General features: G+C 54.1%; 4 protein-coding genes across 4 annotated transcripts; 3 read left to right on the plus strand and 1 right to left on the minus strand.

Annotated features, from left to right (window-relative positions):
• The first annotated feature begins 797 nt into the window (after window positions 1-797).
• LOC137912282 (frizzled-7-A-like) lies at window positions 798-2,480 on the plus strand. Its single transcript, XM_068756631.1, has one exon. It carries the CDS (start codon window positions 798-800, stop codon window positions 2,478-2,480), a length of 1,683 nt encoding a protein of 560 aa, XP_068612732.1.
• Window positions 2,481-5,996: 3,516 nt separating this feature from the next.
• Window positions 5,997-6,791, plus strand: LOC137911974 (gastrula zinc finger protein XlCGF57.1-like). Its single transcript, XM_068756319.1, has one exon. It carries the CDS (start codon window positions 6,012-6,014, stop codon window positions 6,714-6,716), a length of 705 nt encoding a protein of 234 aa, XP_068612420.1. The 5' UTR covers window positions 5,997-6,011; the 3' UTR covers window positions 6,717-6,791.
• An 868-nt stretch (window positions 6,792-7,659) lies between these two features.
• On the minus strand, window positions 7,660-12,584 carry ephx2 (epoxide hydrolase 2, cytoplasmic). Its single transcript, XM_068756317.1, has 18 exons — window positions 12,481-12,584; window positions 12,126-12,204; window positions 11,885-12,047; window positions 11,623-11,816; window positions 11,043-11,165; window positions 10,896-10,967; window positions 10,689-10,784; window positions 10,497-10,575; window positions 10,384-10,418; window positions 10,229-10,255; window positions 9,094-9,179; window positions 8,904-9,015; window positions 8,691-8,765; window positions 8,565-8,607; window positions 8,402-8,504; window positions 8,057-8,126; window positions 7,885-7,965; window positions 7,660-7,806 (listed from the first exon to the last, which is right to left on the minus strand). Exons 1-18 carry the CDS (start codon window positions 12,582-12,584, stop codon window positions 7,660-7,662), a joined length of 1,689 nt encoding a protein of 562 aa, XP_068612418.1.
• Window positions 12,585-13,102: 518 nt separating this feature from the next.
• clcn4 (chloride channel, voltage-sensitive 4) lies at window positions 13,103-18,565 on the plus strand. Its single transcript, XM_068756315.1, has 12 exons — window positions 13,103-13,240; window positions 13,677-13,831; window positions 13,904-14,003; window positions 14,086-14,273; window positions 14,373-14,495; window positions 14,564-14,770; window positions 15,154-15,234; window positions 15,332-15,877; window positions 16,234-16,420; window positions 16,506-16,904; window positions 16,980-17,196; window positions 17,297-18,565. The coding sequence occupies exons 1-12, from the start codon at window positions 13,225-13,227 to the stop codon at window positions 17,385-17,387; spliced, it is 2,310 nt and encodes a 769-aa protein (XP_068612416.1). The 5' UTR covers window positions 13,103-13,224; the 3' UTR covers window positions 17,388-18,565.
• The last annotated feature ends 684 nt before the right edge of the window (window positions 18,566-19,249 follow it).

Here is a 19,249-nt window from a genome sequence, read left to right on the forward strand (position 1 = left end):
GCAGCTAGCTTCCCAGCTCCCCTGCTAATGCTAATTTATCCCGCAGCTGCCTTGTCCAGTTCAAGTTATCTGGAAATTAACCTGCTGAGCTGTGACAGGTTAGCTGTAGATATAAATATGAAGTATAAATACAATTAAAATGGTTAATTTCTTCTGTAAGTAGAAGCCCGTCTGCCTCAAAGTCAACGACAACAATTCAAAGAACTCGCTCGGACACAAAGAGAACTGCTTTACATTATATGTCAACTTGGCGTCTTCGTGATAATTAAAACATGAGTACGGTGGAGTTAATCAGTGAATGACAATGAATTATGCGGACTTTAAACAGACTTGTTTACTGCGGGGACTTCGGCCACGCCCCTTTCACTTCGACCTACCATCAGCGACATAAACAAGTAAACAGGTCATTTCATTGGAGGAGAGAGGGGTGCGAGTTTCAGGGCACCCCTTCCTGGATAATGGCGTTCAACGGCGGGGGGTGCCTGGAAACCAGCCCAGCGTGGACCTTGATTGGTCGAGCGTTGGAGGAACGGCGGACATAAAGCAGACTTCTTTCAGCGTCTCTCGAGTGGCGGGTAAGCGATTCCTTGGTTTCTATATTATTTCATTCCGTTATTTCAGAACCCTTCTTCACGCCAGAGTTTTCAGGCTTTGAGAGTTGCAGGACTGAAGTTGATAAACCTCCACGTCCTGTCAGGCTGGTGGACCAACGCTGCCGGCCTCTTCTCTTCTGCAGCTGGACAGAGTTTGTGTCCTCTGCCATGGCAGCAGCAAGAACCTGGAGGTGGGCTTGGATCATGGGCTGCACTTTGGTCCTCTTCCAGTCCGGAACCGGTCAGTACGAGACGGGGATGTCCATCCGGGACCGTGGTTTCTGCCAGCCCATCTCCATACCGCTTTGCACTGACATTGCCTACAACAAGACCATCATGCCCAACCTGCTGGGACACGCCAATCAGGAGGAAGCTGGACTGGAGGTCCACCAGTTCTACCCTCTGGTTCAAGTCCAGTGCTCCGTGGAGCTGAAGTTCTTCCTGTGTTCCTTGTATGCGCCGGTTTGTACGGTTCTGGAGCAGGCCATCCCACCCTGCAGGTCGCTCTGTGAGCGAGCGCGACGGGGATGTAAGCCGCTCATGAATAAGTTTGGCTTCCAGTGGCCAGACAGGTTGCACTGCGAAGACTTTCCAGTCCACGGTGCAGGAGACATCTGTGTGGGACAGGACACAACCGATGTAGACAAGCCCACGTCCAACTCTGTTCTCAGCCTGTTGGAACCTGTAACTCAGACCGACCAGCCGTTCTCCTGCCCCCTACAGCTCCAGGTACCTACCTACCTCAACTACCACTTCCTGGCAGTGAAAGACTGCGGTGCCCCCTGTGAGGTGTCCAAGCCCAATGGACTGATGTATTTCCACGAGGAGGAGTTAAAGCTTGGCCGTCGCTGGGTCGGGATCTGGTCGGCTCTGTGCTGCGGGAGCACTCTCTTCACGGTGCTCACGTACCTGTTGGACAGGAGACGGTTCAGATACCCGGAGAAACCGATCGTTTTCCTGTCAGGTTGTTCCTTCATGGTAGCAGGAGCCCATGTCACCGGCTTCCTTTCAGAGGACAGTGTTGCTTGTGTCGAGAAGTTCACTGAGGAGGGCTACAAAATGGTGGCCCAAGGCACCCAAAAAGAAGGTTGCACCATTCTATTCATGATCCTCTACTTCTTCGGTATGGCCAGCGCCACCTGGTGGGTGGTCCTATCACTTACCTGGTTTCTGTCTGCTGGGATGAAATGGAGTCGAGAGGCGATGGAGGCCAACACGCAGTACTGTCACCTGGCAGCGTGGGCAGTGCCAGCAGTTCAAACCCTCAGCGTCCTTTTTACAGGCCAGGTGGAGGGGGACGTGGTCCTCGGCGTCTGCTATGTAGGGGTCTACAACTTGGACGCCCTCTGGGGCTTTGTCCTGGCACCACTGTTGGTGTATCTCTTCATTGGTACCTCCTTCTTGTTGGCTGGTTTTGTGTCGGTGTTCCACGTTCGTACGGTCCTGAAACAAGTCGGCACCAGAACAGACCGGCTGGAGAAGTTTGTGGTGCGAATCGCAACGTTCAGCCTTTTGTACACGGCGTCCACCGCGGCCGTCGTCGCATGCTACCTCTACGAGCAGGCGCTCCGGCCACAGTGGGACAGGGCGTGGCGCATGCAGACCTGCGAGCCACTCAATGTGCCGTGTCCAGGCGGAGACTTGGTGCCAACGGCTTTCTCCTTCACTGTGTTCAGGATCAAGTACCTGATGACCATGATGGTGGGCATCTCGACTGGCTTGTGGATCTGGTCCAGGAAGACGGTGCAGTCATGGCAAAGATTCTATCAGAGACTGACCAACAGCAACCAGGAAGTGGTGGCGGAGATTCCCTTTTCCGGTTCTCTTCAGAGCCAGGTGACGGCTGAAAGGAACACGGTTCCAGAGCCTCTCCGAGAACTGGACTAGTTGAAGCTCGTGTTACTGATTTGATCTTAAACCTTAAAAAGGAACTTGGAGGAAACACTTTGTTTATTGATTGGTAACTCAAGCTTGCACAACCAGAAGCAGGAAGCTATCTGTTCTCTGATTGGCTGAACATCAAGCTCCACTTCTAAACCCGAGTGGAATGTGTTCATAGTCTTCCTGTCCTTTGCTGCAGATGTGAGACCGGCGTGCACTGATGGCGTTGACTCAACACACACACACACACACACACATTTAGATAGACACACAGGTTTTACTGCCTCCATGCTGGATGACATCATCAGAAGCAAACGGCACACCTGAGAGCATTTCAGACATTTGGGTGAATCTTGCCCCACAGACAGAACAGCTGAAGGGTTTCTCCCCTGAATGCTTCCTCATGTGTTCTGAAACTGAAGCGGGCGTGGCAGACAGAGCAGCTGAAGAATGGAGCTTTGGCTGACTCTCAACCCGCAGACGGAACAACAGAAGGGTTTCTCCCCCCCCCCCCGTGCGGGTCCTCGCGTGTCTGTCCACATCTCGTCTCCGTTGAAACGTCTTCTGACTCACTGAGCAGCTGAAACGTTTCCCGTCGGTGTGAAGTCACATGCGAGTCGTCAACGAGTTCTTCCAGTTGTACGTTTTACCACAAACCGAATGGGTGAAGACTTTCACTGCTGGTCCAGCGCTCCAGTCCGTGTCTCCACCGTTGGACATGGGGCTTTAACATGGCGGAGGAATCCTGGCCTCCCAGTCCCCACTGTCCTCAGTCACAGGTTCAGAGGACGGAGGCGCCTCATGACTATCTGGATTCAAGTCCCTGTCTGGATCTGGTCCTCCACTGTCCCCTCCATCAGTCTATTTCTTCCTGTCCTCAGCCTGATGAAGCTGTGAGGACTGAGGCTCCTCTTCATCGTCTTCGTCTCATGTTCCTCAGGAGGAAGACGTGTCTTCGATGTTCTGCTGCTAACAGGGTCCACTGAAATCCCATCAGTAATGAGGATTCACAAAGAAGTTCTGCAGCCCCAGACGGAACCAGTGAGGTAACTATCATCCCGTGTCCTGACCCAGTTTGACGTCTGGTGCGTCCCATAGTGGCCTTATCAATCAACGTCCTACTATGACACTCATAATCAATGCTTGGACTGGACTTGATTCTGAACCAGTGGTACTCAGTGGACCGGCTTCCCCGGGTTTCCAGTGGGGGGACCAACCTGCTCTGGTTCGGGCGACTTCAGGCTGGAAAGCAGATCCCGGTAGTTTTTGTGATATTGGACTCATTGATGGGGGCAATTCGCCCTTTGATCCTTCTGATCAGTGGCCCCCAACCACCGGGCCTCGGCCCGGTACCGGTCCGTGAGGCATTTGTTACCGGGCCGCACAGAAAGAATAAGTAATTTATACAATTTCCGTTGTATAAATTATTAGCGTCTAAAAGGTGTTTTATTTTGAAAAACGACCGGATTTTCTCCAACCTAACATTCGCCTGTGAATTTTCTTGGTCACGTGATACGTCACTAAATAAAACAGCCGTAAATTTTCACTGAAGCTAATGTAGCTCCCTAAGATAAAGTGCTCAGTTATTGATTTAGTTGTCTTGACGCTGATCGTCTGAGCCACCCCGGAACAGAAGGTGGCGCTAGTGCGTCATGGGGTAGAAGAAGAATTTGCTGCTTCCGGCGGCTAGCATGCTAGCTGTCTGTGTCGTTCCGATCTCCGGATCGATATCGACTGATCCGCCATAACCTGCGTGTTTGGATGAACTGGTTTGATTTCGAGTGAACGCTTAAGCCCAGTCTGCTCTCCTGCTAACCGGGGATGCTAACCGAGGATGCTAACCGGACTTATCGCGGTACACCGACCGGAAACGGACGGAGTTCGGCCTCACGGTTTGCCTCAGTAGAGACAGCTTCCCTCGGAGACAGAAGGACATGTCCTAATCAATCTGTCTGATTAGATGACGTCTTCGTCGCTCCACCGGGCGACTCGTCCCCTGCTGTCCCACGAAGCTAGCGAAGCTAGCTTAGCTTCTTCGCTGGAAACAGGCGGACGTCACAAACGCTCTGAACCGGAGGAACCGCTGCCGCCGCCGGTGATCCCGATGTCCCGGAGACGACCGGACGCTGTTTGCAAGCCTCGCGTGGGCTCACCCGGACCAGGTTGGTTCGCTTAATGATTCTGACCCGGAAGCTACCGAGCTATGCTAACAGCTGCACCGTCACGCGGTTCCGATCCGTGGGACGGTGCAGGTCCAACCTTCCCTTTTCAGTAATGTCATCCGTCCTCTAAAAGCGGTCTGTTTCTCATTGTCCACAGACGTCCAGCTGCTGTCTCCCGCTCCAGAAGAGGTTCCTGCTCACCAGCAGGACCGGAGCCCCAGTCTGGACCTGGACCAGGACCCCCCACCAGAGCTGCCAGACATTAAAGAGGAACAGGAGGACCTCTGGACCGGTCCGGAGGAAGAACGGCTCCAAGGACTGGAGGAGGATGAAATCACCCAGTTCACGTTCAGTCCTGTCTCTGTGAAGGATGAGGAAGACGATGAAGAGGAGCCTCAGTCCGAGGACCGGAAGAAAGCGTCTGATGGAGGACCAGAACCAGACGGGGACGGCTGCCCCGAGCAGAGGAGCGTCTCACTGGATCACCTGAGGCGTCACTCGGAAGGTAACGGCTTGGCTGTCGCCCATGACGACCCAGATCGTGTCCGTCCTTCCGTTCTGTCCTCAGCTGGGACATGTTTCCAGAGCAGGTTACTCTTTAAAGCTGGTCTTCAGTTTGGACGTATGTGGAAAAGGACAGGAGAATAATTTTCCTCCTTTATTTTCGAGTTGCTCCTCATTTAAACTTGTGCTCTGATCAGGGGGTTGTCTCAAAGCAGTCTGTCTCTCATTGTCCACAGACGTCCAGCTGCTGTCGCCCGGTCCAGAAGAAGTTCCTCCTCACCAGCAGGACCGGAGCCCCAGTCTGGACCTGGATCCGGACCCCCCACCTGAGCTGCCAGACATTAAAGAGGAACAGGAGGACCTCTGGACCGGTCCGGAGGAAGAGCGGCTCCAAGGACCGGAGGAGGATGAAATCACCCAGTTCACGTTCAGTCCCGTCTCTGTGAAGGATGAGGAAGACGATGAAGAGGAGCCTCAGTCCTCACAGCTTCATCAGGCCGAGGACAGGAAGAAAGAGTCTGATGGAGGGGACAGTGGAGGATCAGAATCAGACGGGGACTTGAATCCAGATAGTAATTTTGAGGCAGATGCTGAAGATGAGGCGTCTCCGTCCTCTGAGCCTGCGACTGAGGACAGTGGGGACTGGGGGGCCAGGATGCCTCCGCCGGGTTTAAGCCCCATGTCCAACGACGGAGACACGGACTGGAGCGCTGGACCGGCAGTGAAAGTCTTCACCTGTTCAGTTTGTGGTAAAACGTACTCGAGGAAAAAGTCCTTCACGACTCACACGAGACTTCACATCGAAGGCAAACGCTTCAGCTGCTCGGTGTGTCAGAAGACGTTTCAGTTTAACGTCGAGGTCGTGAGACACATGAGGGTTCACACGGGGGAGAAACCCTTCATGTGTTCGGTCTGCGGTAAAGGATTCGCTCGGAAGACGGAAATGGAGCAGCACACGAGAATCCACACCGGAGAGAAACCCTTCAGTTGCCCTCACTGCAGCAAGCGCTTCGCTCAGCGCTCGAATCTCACGGCGCACTTGCGAGTTCACACGGGAGAGAAACCTTTCAGCTGCTCCGTTTGCAAAGCCAGTTTTAGTCTGAGACACAACTTGTCGAAACACACGAGGACGCACACCGGGGAGAAACCTTTCAGTTGTACCATATGTGGCAAAGGATTCCGTGACAGTGGGACGCTTAAGCGACACCTGAACGTTCATTCTGGGGAGAAACCATTCAGTTGTTCAGTGTGCGGTAAAGTGTTTGGTGCAAGGAGGACGCTGAAACGGCACTTGAACGTCCACGCGGGGGTTAAACCATTTATTTGTTCCGTGTGTGGGAACCGATTTGGAGAGAGGAGAACTCTGAAAAGACACTTGGCTATTCATACCGGGGAGAAACCGTTCAGCTGTTCAGAGTGTGGGAAAGAGTTTGGAGAAAGGAGAACTCTGAAAAGACACCTGATTGTGCATACTGGGGAGAAACCATTTAGCTGTGGTGTCTGTGAGAAGAGTTTCACCCGGTTGGCTAATCTGAAGAAGCACAAATGCGTCGGTGGGAGCGTCATCAGCAAATGAAGCCGCGGCGCCGTCGGACCTGGTTCTACCCGGGCCGCCCCGGATTCAAGTCCGTCAGCAGGTCTTTCTTGACCCCGTTGACTTGCGGGACCCCAAACGTCATCAGTCCTGCTCCAGCGTCTTGGTTGAACTGGACTGGCTCCGCTAAGCTTCCGTTTGAAGTGTCCTCATTCTAGAACTGACCAATCAGACGGCGTTTCGCTGTCCTCTGTATATTTGTGTTTTCTGTAAATAGTGTCGTTTGTGTTTGGATGATTAAAGCGACGTTCCAGATTCGTTTCTGAGCATTGAATGTTGTTCACGCCAAGGCGTTTTGTGTGATGTCATGTTAGCACGTTAGCACGTTAGCACCATCTTTCCTTTTAGGACGTGGAAGGAACCGCTGACTCATCGGTCGGGTCAAACGTTCCCGTGCTTTTCAGATTAAGTTGTTTCACGTAAAACACATTTCGACGTCTTCGTCTTTCCTGCTGCTGCCTGTTCAGGCCTCCGTCCAGCTGAGGGCGCTGTTCACACAAATGTTTGGTCGGATTCAAATCAGGTTCAAACTTTTGGTTTCGTCTTAACTTTGGAAAAATAATTCAATGAAACATTTATTTGTCTTTTATTGACATGAGGTCAAACTTTTTCACAAGTCGACAGGTTCTCGTCTCATCAGCAGTCCTCTGTCCCTCCGTCCTTCCTCTGTTCCTCCTCCGTTCTTCCTCTGTCCTTTCTCAGTCCCTCCTCTGCCCTTCATCTATCCTTCCTCTTTCCTTCCTTCTGTCCTTCCCCTGTTCCTCTTTCCTTCCTTCCTCTGTCCTTTCTCAGTCCCTCCTCCATCCCTCCCCTGTCCTTCCCCTGTTCCTCTGCCATCATTCCTCTGTCCCTCCTCCGTCCCTCTACTGTCCTTCCGTTCCTCTACCATCCTTCCTCTGTACCTCCTCTGTCCTTCCTCCGTCCATCACAGTCGGGGGGCCTCAGCAGTGTGGTCCTGCCTCCGGTGTGTCTCCTGAAGCCAGGCGACCAGGATGTTGTTGGTCTCAGTGGGTCTTTCCATCTGGGTCCAGTGTCCACAGTCCTCGATGTGTCTCCTGCTCAGGTTCGGGATCTGTAATGGATGAGCCATCAGCTCAGCCACCAATCACGTGTAGTGATCGACGGACACGCTCTTGGTTCTGGTTCTCACCAAGTCCTCCATCCCCTTGGAGAAGGCTGGCAGCAGAACCGGGTCTCGACCCGCCGTCACCATCAGTGCAGGCATGAGCAGCTGGCAACAGACAAAGACCGTCAGACGGACACCTGGGTTCGTCTCGGGCTTTCCTGAACCGGATCAGAACCAACCAGATGTGACGACCAACCTTTCTGCTGTGGAAAGAACTTCTCCATCTGAAGTTGGGCTCGCCGTTACGGTACCAGTTCAACGGCCTCCTGCGGAGCAGACGGCAAGGTGGGTTCCGTTTTACAGGTCTGTCTCCAGTGCTGTTCTGTCTGACAGATCTTATTGGGCCAGGTTCTGGCAGCTGACAGGACCCTCAGTCCAGATTCAGAACCTGGTGTAGAGCCTGAACACAGCCCCATGTGTGGCAGAACTTACTACCAGGGGTACCAGTGTGATCCAGGTTCTGGAGCCATGTTCTCATCTCGCACTATTGCTTGGTATTAGGTCACCTGACGTAATGGCGGAACCAGAAACCCGGTCGGACCTGAAGCCTTGCTCTTGGTACCGGCTGACGTAGTACCGCAGGTCCGCCTCCGTCAGGATGGAGCTCCGGGGAATCTCCTCCGGCAGATCCACAAACAGTCCACCTGGAACACGGGAGACGTCAGCTGGCGCCGGACACCGGACAGGAAGTTCTGATGTCTCACCTCGAGCACAGACGCCTGCCGTCTTCAGAGGAGGACGCGTCCCCTGAGAGGAAACCGGAGACGGTGGTGAGGGTTGATGTGTGTGTGCGTGTGTGTGTGCGCGTGTGTGTGCGCGTGCCTCCTCACTTCTTCGGCGCTGCTGTAAAAGAAGATCTTGAAGGTTCTGTCCAGGTCTTTCTGCAGCTCGGCCTCGGCCACACCCTGAAGCACACAAACGGCACACCCGAGGGCCTCACTTCCTGTTTGCCCCGCTAGCCCTCTGCTCCAGTCCGTATGCTAAGCTAGGCTAAAGTTTACCCTAACCCCATGACTGTGTTGTCATGCTTCGTGCAGACCTACGGGCTTCTGGAAGTAGTTCTGGTAGTCGAACACGGGAATGGACCGGAGCGCCTGTGCAGCAGAACCCGCCGGATCGGCTCTGAACAGGGGCGTGTTCAGCGACGCCACGGCCCTTCAGGCACAGGGGAAAGCAACTTAACACGGGATTCAGTTCCAGGTGGGAGGTAACGTGTCGGAGCGGGTGAGGCACCTGACTCTCTCTGGGTACACCTGAGCCACGTTCCACACCAGGAAGCCGCCCCAGTCATGACCCACCAGCGTGACCCGGGGGATCATCTGGGAAGGTACAAGACGTAGGTACTCAGCTGGCGTTCACCTGAGGGCTCCCGCAGGTGTATTTTTTACCCGACTCTGCTCCGGCGGGTGTATTTTTATTACCCGACTCTGCTCCGGCGGGTGTATTTTTGTACCCGACTGCTCCGGCGGGTGTATTTTTGTACCCGACTCTGCTCCGGCGGGTGTATTTTTGTACCCGACTGCTCCGGCGGGTGTATTTTTGTACCCGACTCTGCTCCGGCGGGTGTATTTTTATTACCCGACTCTGCTCCGGCGGGTGTATTTTTTACCCGACTCTGCTCCGGCGGGTGTATTTTTATTACCCGACTCTGCTCCGGCGGGTGTATTTTTTACCCGACTCTGCTCCGGCGGGTGTATTTTTATTACCCGACTCTGCTCCGGCGGGTGTATTTTTTACCCGACTCTGCTCCGGCGGGTGTATTTTTTACCCGACTCTGCTCCTGCGGGTGTATTCTTTACCCGACTCTGCTCCGGCGGGTGCATTTTTTACCCGACTCTGCCCCTGCGGGTGTATTTTTTACCCGACTCTGCTCCGGCGGGTGCATTTTTTACCCGACTCTGCTCCGGCGGGTGTATTTTTGTACCCGACTGCTCCGGCGGGTGTATTTTTGTACCCGACTCTGCTCCGGCGGGTGTATTTTTATTACCCGACTCTGCTCCGGCGGGTGTATTTTTTACCCGACTCTGCTCCGGCGGGTGTATTTTTATTACCCGACTCTGCTCCGGCGGGTGTATTTTTTACCCGACTCTGCTCCGGCGGGTGTATTTTTATTACCCGACTCTGCTCCGGCGGGTGTATTTTTTACCCGACTCTGCTCCTGCGGGTGTATTTTTTACCCGACTCTGCTCCGGCGGGTGTATTTTTTACCCGACTCTGCTCCGGCGGGTGCATTTTTTACCCGGCTCTGCTCCTGCGGGTGTATTTTTTACCCGACTCTGCTCCTGCGGGTGTATTCTTTACCCGACTCTGCTCCGGCAGGTGTATTTTTTACCTTTGAATTCAGACGATGCTCTGGAGAACTACTCACCATCTTGTCCATGAAAATGATCAGATCCTGAAACAGAAATAGCCGCTTACTTCATGAAGGTTCTTGATGACATCATCAACAGTGAGGTCACCGTGGCGATGAGCCAGATGGGTAGCTAGCGGTGGAGCGTTCAGGTATTGGTTGGGAGTTCTTACCTTGCAGAGCTGCTCTGCGGAATATTCCTCGATGTCTGTCAGGTGAAAAGCAAAGCATCAAACAGAACCTTCAGATTGTCCCAACAGAACCAGAGCCAGCTGAGTCCACCCACCTGGGGGCGCTGTGGACTCCCCATAGCCCTTCATGTCCAGAGCCAGGACCCGGAACCCTGCAGCTGCCAAAGCAGGGATCTGCCGGAGACAGAACGCACCATCGCTACCGTCAAGCTGCTTCAGCGGTTCTGGAAGAACCAGGTGTTGCTGGACCCTGCAGGAAGGTGGGCTAGAGGTTCTGGACCCGTTACCTGGTATCTCCAGGAGAACCAGCTCTCAGGGAAGCCGTGACACAGCAGAACCGGTGGACCTGAGCCCATGTCCACATAGTGAGTCCTCACACCGGGCTGGAGCGTGCACACACACACACACACACACACACACACACACACACACAGGGATCATTGTCAGTCCTCTTCCAGGTCCAGAATCATGCGACTCCAGTTTCCGGTTCTTACCCTGATGGAGACGTATCCATGAGAGACTTTATCAGGGCTGCAGGAGGGAGGAGGACTGTCTGGTCCAACAGCCTAACACACACACACACAGTAAAGGGGAAGCACCTCTTTCCTCCTCCTCCTCCTCCTCCTCCTCCTCGTTCTTACCTGGACTCCAGTAAAGCTGCTCAGTCTGCTCAGAGCTCCGCCTACATCTTTCACCAGGATGGCCTTAATCCCCGCCCCCTCTGCTGCCTTCACACCTTCCTCATCAGCATCCAACCAGAGAGCCTGAAATGAAGACCACACCTGTGTGTTACCTGCAGTCACCTGCGTGTTGCCTGCAGCCACCTGCGTGTTACCTGCAGTCACCTGCAGTCACCTGCGTGTTACCTGCAGTCACATGTGTTGCATGCAGCCGCCCGTGTGTTACCTGCAGCCACCTGTGTGTTACCTGCAGCCGCCTGCGTGTTACCTGCAGCCGCCTGTGTGTTACCTGCAGCCACCTGCGTGTTGCCTGCAGTCACATGTGTGTTACCTGCAGCCACCTGCGTGTTACCTGCAGTCACATGTGTGTTACCTGCAGCCACCCGCGTGTTACCTGCAGCCGCCTGTGTGTTGCCTGCAGCCGCCTGTGTGTTACCTGCAGCCGCCTGTGTGTTACCTGCAGTCACCTGTGTGTTACCTGCAGCCACCTGCGTGTTGCCTGCAGTCACATGTGTGTTACCTGCAGTCACCTGTGTGTTACCTGTTTTGATGTCACTCCAAGGTGCTTCAGAGCAGAGCTGAACAGGGACGACTCGGGGACTTTGTGACCCGAGCTACAGGACTGAAGGACCAGGTCAAACTGGTTTCCCAGGACAGAGAGGATGTGGGCCGGACCTCGTTGTCCACGCCCGCTGTCATCTATCCAGCGATTGGCCAGGACCGTCGTCAGTAACCCTGATGGAATGGAGGACAGACTCAGGTCCCCGATCGGGTCTGAGGGACCGTCTTTGGGTCTGACGTACCGTTGTGACGCAGGACGTTGACCGTCTTCAACACGCCTGGATGGACATTCATCATCGCCTCTCTGAGCTCATCCATCAGGATTGTGACTGACCAATCAGAAGGCAGCATCACGGCCCTTAACTGGGCCTCCTTCACGCACTCCTCCTGGAATGCTGGTATCAGCTACACAAACGGAGGGTGGAGGTGAGGCGGGCAGGTGAGGCGGGTCATGTGGGCATTCCCTTCCAGAAACCGGCTCACCTGAGAAAGCGTCACCTCCCCCCTCTCTGCCCGGCTCATGGCGCTGTCCTCTGGGGACGTCACGCTAGACAGGAAACCGCTAAGAACAACAGACACAACAACTCACCTGTTCATCACACCTGCAGCTCTTTCTGAATGTCGTTAGGGGGCGTGGCCATCAGATTAGCAACCAGCGGGTTGAAAGAATGCAGCAGTGTGATCGCCTGGATGTCATGTGACACCTGTCGCTGCTTCAGGTAGAAGCAGGCCGAGACCTCCCCCCCCTCCAGGTGGTCTCAGCAACCTTTGACCTTTTCTGCACCGAGCACAGCAAACCACGCAGGTGACCTTTGACAGTGCCGACATGTGGCCTTACCTCGGCAGGTGGTGTAGCTCCTCGAACTGGTGGAAGACATCCTGTCTGCGGGGGACAACGACCCCCCAGAAGTTGAAGAGGACGGCCTTCTTCTTGTCCTCCATCTCAGGCAGCTGTCTGGTCTGGAAGGAGAGGAGCCGCAGGGACGCTCTGCTTGTGGGTCTTTGGACTTTAACCGGTCACACAAAACTCACAAAGTGGGCCGGCCTCTCTCCTGCAGGGCACATAAAGGTTCATGAAAGAACTACAGCCAATAAGGGCGCAGCGAGGTGGAGGGGGCGGAGCATCACGTCTGCATTCCTACACCACCAGACAGAACAACATGCACACGTTGAAAGAAGTTTGATCAGCATTTACTTAAATTTAGTTCTTTCCTTGTACATTTTACACTTTAATGTTGGAGAATATCCAAAGTTTTTTGTCATAAATAAATTCCATTGTTTAAAGTTTTCTTAATGGCGAACTGCTCAGGATTTATTTTGTCTTCGTTATTTTCGTACTAATCAAGGTTGAATTGTATTTCAAGCAGTGTCCTCTGTCCAATAGATGATCTTTGAGCCACAACGTGAGCTCGTGGAAATCTCGCGACACTGGCCTTTGATGCAGGTGCATTGTGGGAAGGAGCTTTTGATGGCTGTTTTGAACGCTTGTCACCGCTAATATGAACAACGAAGTCCGCATTAAATAAGTCATTAACTCAGAAGAACCGATTCGGAACCCACGGAAGTGAGAACGGAGCTGAACATGGAGGCCGGCGAAGGTAAAAGGCGGCTTTATCCCGCTAGCATTAGCAGCTGCCGGAGCCGATGCTAATGCTAGCGGACGCAGCTAGCCCCGAGTACCGTTATCTGCAGCGCAGCTAATCAGTGACGCTGCGTGTCAGTAGGTTAGAGACGGGTTAACCAGGTTAACAACATGCAGGTTAGCGCCGAACCGGAGTAGTTAATGACCTACAGGCTCATCCGGGATGAATGAATATACAGGTCATAGCACAGACGTGGTGCTATGAACGGTCTACACAGCGTGACGTCATACGTGGATGACGTAAACATCATGTTCCGACTAGATAGAATGAGTTACGATGTTTCCTTTGTAGTGTAGTAAATAGTAATAACAACAAAAATAAAGGTTATAACAGACAGTGCCGTGGACAGGTGCAGGTGTGTGAGGTTCACGGGTGGTGCTGCCCCCTGCAGGACTCGGCGGCATGACGCCCGCAGAGGAAATCAACGGAGCAGGAAACTTGATGGACTTCCTGGACGAGCCGTTTCCCGACGTGGGCACCTACGAGGACTTCCACACCATCGACTGGCTGAGGGAGAAATCCCGGGACACGGACCGCCACCGCAAGGTGAGACCCCCCCCCCCAGACGGAGACGAGGACAGACGCCACCTGAACGCTCGTCTTCCTTTTGTCCATCAGATTGCCAGTAAGAGCAGAGAGTCCATCTGGGAGCTGATCAAGAGCCTTCTGGACGCGTGGTCGGGATGGGTGGTGATGCTGCTCATCGGTCTGCTCTCAGGTCAGTGCCCCGGCCCCGGGTCACCACGGCGACCAGGCCCCCGACCCGCCTTTGAAGCCCTTGTCTGGACCTGCTCTCTCAGGGACGCTGGCCGGGGTCATCGACCTGGCGGTGGACTGGATGACGGACCTGAAGGAGGGCGTGTGTCTGTCTGCCTTCTGGTACAGCCGCGAGCAGTGCTGCTGGACGTCCAACGAGACGACCTTCGACGACCGGGACAAGTGTCCGCAGTGGCAGAAGTGGGCGGAGCTGGTGACGGGCCACAGCGAGGTCAGGCGCGCCGGGCGTGGTTCTGATCCGTTTGGGTTCTGACCTTCGAGGGTTTGAACCAGAACCCGGGTGGGTGTTTGTTTGATGCCCTTCCTGCAGGGAGGGGGCGTGTACCTGTTGAACTACTTCCTGTACGTCCTCTGGGCGCTGCTGTTCTCCTTCCTGGCCGTGTCGCTGGTTCGGGTCTTTGCTCCGTATGCCTGTGGTTCAGGAATCCCTGAGGTGAGGCGGCGCCGAACGCCAGTCTGTGTGACGCCGTCTCCAGAAAGTAATCTGATTACTTTACTCAGATCAAGACCATCCTCAGTGGCTTCATCATCCGGGGCTACCTGGGGAAATGGACCCTGCTCATCAAGACGGTCACCCTGGTTCTGGCCGTGTCATCAGGGCTCAGCCTGGGGAAGGAGGGGCCTCTGGTCCACGTGGCCTGTTGCTGTGGAAACCTCTTCTGCAGCATCTTCTCCAAGTACAGCAAGAACGAAGGCAAGCGCCGAGAGGTGAGAGGTCAACACACACCTGAGCAGCTTCCATCGAAAAACCACTGAGGCCAGGACCACAATAAACCAGACCTGGTACCGAGACTACACCTGGAACCGACACTAGACCTGGTACCGAGACTAGACCTGGTACCGAGACTAGACCTGGTACCGAGACTAGACCTGGAACCGAGTCTAGACCTGGAACCGAGTCTAGACCTGGAACCCGAGACTAGACCTGGAACCCGAGACTAGACCTGGTACCGAGACTAGACCTGGAACCCGAGACTAGACCTGGAACCGAGACTGGACCTGGTACTCTGCTTTTTTAAACATCGTAAATTTGCTAAATGCTCATGATTCCTGACATGCTGACGTTTCCGTGACGACCGCTCACCTTTCAGGTGCTGTCTGCGGCGGCGGCGGCCGGGGTGTCGGTGGCGTTTGGCGCCCCCATCGGAGGGGTTCTGTTCAGCCTGGAGGAGGTTTGTTCTCCCGGGATGTGTCCTCGTGGGGCGGTTCTGGAGGAGGTCCGGCCGGCGTCCCCCTTCCTCGTGTGAATCCGCGTCGTGTGTCCTGCAGGTCAGCTACTACTTCCCTCTGAAGACTCTGTGGCGTTCGTTCTTCGCCGCCCTGGTCGCTGCCTTCACGCTCCGCTCCATCAACCCGTTTGGCAACAGCCGCCTGGTTCTGTTCTACGTGGAGTACCACACGCCGTGGTACATGGCGGAGCTGGTCCCCTTCATCCTGCTGGGCGTGTTCGGCGGCCTCTGGGGGACGCTCTTTATTCGTGCCAACATCGCTTGGTGCCGGCGGCGGAAGACCACCCGGCTGGGGCGGTACCCGGTCCTGGAGGTGATCGCCGTGACCGGCATCACCGCGGTTCTGGCGTACCCCAACCCGTACACCCGCCGCAGCACCAGCGAGCTGATCTCCGAGCTCTTCAACGACTGCGGCGCCCTGGAGTCGTCGCAGCTCTGCGATTATATCAACAACTCCAACGCGAGCCGGCCGGTGGACGACATCCCGGACCGCCCGGCGGGCCCCGGGGTCTACGGCGCCCTGTGGCAGCTCGCCCTCGCCCTCGCCTTCAAGATCGTTATCACCGTCTTCACCTTCGGCATGAAGGTGAGTGTGAGGAGGACGGAGACGGGCCGCTGGTTGTCCCGTTCCCTCCGTCTGGCTCCGCCTCCACGGCGTCTCTTTGGGGGGTCCGTTCGTTCGCTGCTCGTCAGAACTCCCGCTCTTTGCTGTGCGCGGTAAAAAAAAACAAGCGTTCACCTTTCTGCGCACACTCTGACAATGAAAGCGCCACTGCCACCTACTGTCGTGGATGTGCAATTGCACTTTAATCTAGTACACCGGCTCCTCGCAGGGTTATACGGCGCCCCCCCCTGGCACCGCGCCCCCCCATTTGGGAAACGCTGCTTCACGCTGACGTCGTCGTCGGCTCAGGCATTGATTGGTCGCTGCTTCCTTTCCAGATCCCGTCCGGCCTCTTCATTCCCAGCATGGCGGTCGGCGCCATCGCCGGCCGGATCGTTGGCATCGCCGTGGAGCAGATGGCTTACCACCACCACGACTGGATCATCTTCAAGAACTGGTGCCGGCCCGGCGCCGACTGCGTCACGCCCGGACTCTACGCCATGGTGGGAGCGGCCGCCTGTCTGGGTGGGTCACGAGATCGACCGGGTTCGAGTCCGTGTTCATTGATCGGTTGCCTAAAACAGATTTCCCCGACGACACACATGTTTAGGGGGCGTGACCAGGATGACCGTCTCCTTGGTGGTCATCATGTTCGAGCTGACCGGCGGTTTGGAGTACATTGTCCCCCTGATGGCCGCCGCCGTCACCAGCAAGTGGGTGGCGGACGCCTTCGGGAAGGAGGGCATCTACGAGTCTCACATCCAGCTCAACGGTTACCCCTACCTGGACGTCCGGGACGAGTTCACCCACCGCACCCTCGCCACCGACGTGATGCGGCCTCGCAGGAGCGACCCCCCGCTGGCCGTCCTCACCCAGGACGCCACCACCGTGGAGGACGTGGAGGCGCTCATCAAAGACACCGACTACAACGGCTTCCCGGTGGTCGTCTCCAGGGAGTCGGAGAGGCTGATAGGCTTCGTTCAGCGCCGGGACCTCACCGTGGCCATCAGTAAGTTGGCGCCTGCGGTTTGTTCCGTCCTTTCCGGGGCTGGTTGTGTTTTAGTGGACGCCTCTGTCCCTCCAGAAAACGCCCGCCAGAAGCAGGATGGCGTGGTGAGCAGCTCGGCGGTCTACTTCACCGAAGACGCGCCGCAGCTGCCGGCCAGCGACCCCCAGCCGCTGAAGCTGCGGCGGATCCTCAACCTCAGCCCCTTCACCGTCACCGACCACACGCCCATGGAGACGGTCGTGGACATTTTCCGCAAGCTCGGCCTCCGCCAGTGTCTGGTGACCAGGAGCGGGTAAGGAGGTCGCCGGCAGAAAGGACGAGAAGCTAACCGTTCTCAGCTTTTATGGGCTCGTTGTCTGACCTGACCTTTGACCTTGACTGTGTGTCTTCAGACGTCTCCTTGGCATCATCACCAAGAAGGACGTCCTGCGCCACATGGCTCGGATGATGAACCAGGACCCGGAGTCCATCATGTTCAACTAGTAGAGAGAGAGAGGACCTGCCGATGGCGTAAATACGCTACCGTTAAGTCCCGCCCACTTTCTGACAGGCGAGTCCCGTCCCTGCCGAGTCCTCACTGCTGCCCCAAATGTCAAGTCACAGTCCTTTCACTCGTCGCCTGAACATCTGCAGCCAATCAGGGATGATCTTTACTCCTGCTGCCAACAGACTAAACAGCCACAGCCAATCACAGACCAGTTTAGTGGACCCAGGGGACCGGCCGGCTTGTAGATGTTATTTTAGACTTCATCAAATCTTTATTTATTTATTGTGAGAACAGAGCGTTCGTGTTCAGATCCAGTATTTAACGATGAGTTCAGTGCCTCCACTAGACTGACGTTATGCCCCGCCCAGATCAGAATGAGGTCAGACAGATGACATCATCACTGAGCACCGGTGATGAAACGTGTTTCTGTTTCAGACACATGAATGAAACCAATCAGAGAAAGACGTCAAACATCAAACAACACAATGAAACCATCCACAAGTAAACAACCGCCAAAAAGCCAAATAGATTTCATAACTTATAGGAAATGTTTAGATATTTTTGTCAATGTATTTACATAGTAGACGTCTAGGGTTGTACTTTTAGCCGATTCGTAGGTACAGTCGGGGTTCTGTGGGACTAGCATGATTCCTTTAAACATGTCATTAAACTGCTCAACCTGTCATATTTATATAAACGTGTTTGTGTTGATGCCGCTTCCTGTCAGGTGATGACATCATCAGGTGATGACATCATCAGCTGCTGTCGTGTACAGAATAACAAGGGAGTGAAGTAATTTGTGTGATCTGCTTCACGTGTTTCCGATAGTGTACCATGTTCGCATCATCACCAGTGTTCTCAGAACATGATTAAATGGTCTGATCAGCCCGGATCTGATCCAGGACCCGGTCTTAAGTGTCAGACTTGAGACCGTTTAGCCGATGATGTGAACTCGGCCTCCGAGAGAGGAACGTTCATGTTCCTCGTGATTCCTGTTGTTTTGTGCAATTGTGCAGAAGCTGCATAAAGAGATTGTGGTGACTGTACCTTTAGTTTTATCCTGTCTGTTGTCATGACAACCGTAAACTGAGGTTAAATTGCATTACTGGGTTGGGAAAAAATATTTGCACTTTCTTCATTTGTAAATGACCTGATAAATAAATCTTTGTGTTCACCTTCAGATGGTTTGTGTTCTTTATCGTTAAAAATTCTTCATGTACAGGCGTCACTCAGGGCTGACTATTGAGCTCACAGCCATTTATGTTTAGTTCAATCACAAGATACAGCTAAAGTACACCCAGAATGCTCCTAGCATAGACGATACAGCTAAAGTACACCCAGAATACACCTAGCATAGACGATACAGCTAAAGTACACCCAAAATACACCTAGCATAGACGATGCAGCTAAAATACACCCAAAATACACCTAGCATAGACGATAGAGCTAAAATACACCCAAAATACACCTAGTATAGACGATAGAGCTAAAGTACACCCAGAATACACCTAGCATAGATGATAGAGCTGAGATACACCCAGAATACACCTAGCATAGACGATACAGCTAAAGTACACCCAGAATACACCTAGCATAGACGATACAGCTAAAATACACCTAGCATAGACGATAGAGCTAAAGTACACCCAGAATACACCTAGCATAGACGATAGAGCTAAAATACACCCAAAATACACCTAGTATAGACGATAGAGCTAAAGTACACCCAGAATACACCTAGCATAGACGATAGAGCTAAAATACACCCAAAATACACCTAGTATAGACGATAGAGCTAAAGTACACCCAAAATACACCTAGTATAGACGATAGAGCTAAAGTACACCCAGAATACACC

Source organism: Brachionichthys hirsutus, chromosome 24 (genome assembly GCF_040956055.1).
Source record: "Brachionichthys hirsutus isolate HB-005 chromosome 24, CSIRO-AGI_Bhir_v1, whole genome shotgun sequence".
NCBI classification, from domain to species: domain Eukaryota; kingdom Metazoa; phylum Chordata; class Actinopteri; order Lophiiformes; family Brachionichthyidae; genus Brachionichthys; species Brachionichthys hirsutus.

Coding starts and splice junctions, on each gene's coding strand:
- LOC137911974 (XM_068756319.1), top strand. CDS start 6,012: ATGAGGGTTCACACGGGGGAGAAACCCTTCATGTGTTCGGTCTGCGGT.
- ephx2 (XM_068756317.1), bottom strand. CDS start 12,584: ATGGAGGACAAGAAGAAGGCCGTCCTCTTCAACTTCTGGGGGGTCGTT. Junction 11,166..11,622: donor TTGGAGTGACATCAAAACAG/GTAACACACAGG, acceptor TCTTCATTTCAG/GCTCTCTGGTTGGATGCTGA. Junction 8,127..8,401: donor TACCAAGAGCAAGGCTTCAG/GTCCGACCGGGT, acceptor TCTGCTCCGCAG/GAGGCCGTTGAACTGGTACC.
- clcn4 (XM_068756315.1), top strand. Junction 14,496..14,563: donor GTGGTTCAGGAATCCCTGAG/GTGAGGCGGCGC, acceptor TACTTTACTCAG/ATCAAGACCATCCTCAGTGG. Junction 15,878..16,233: donor TCTTCACCTTCGGCATGAAG/GTGAGTGTGAGG, acceptor CTTCCTTTCCAG/ATCCCGTCCGGCCTCTTCAT.
- LOC137912282 (XM_068756631.1), top strand. CDS start 798: ATGGGCTGCACTTTGGTCCTCTTCCAGTCCGGAACCGGTCAGTACGAG.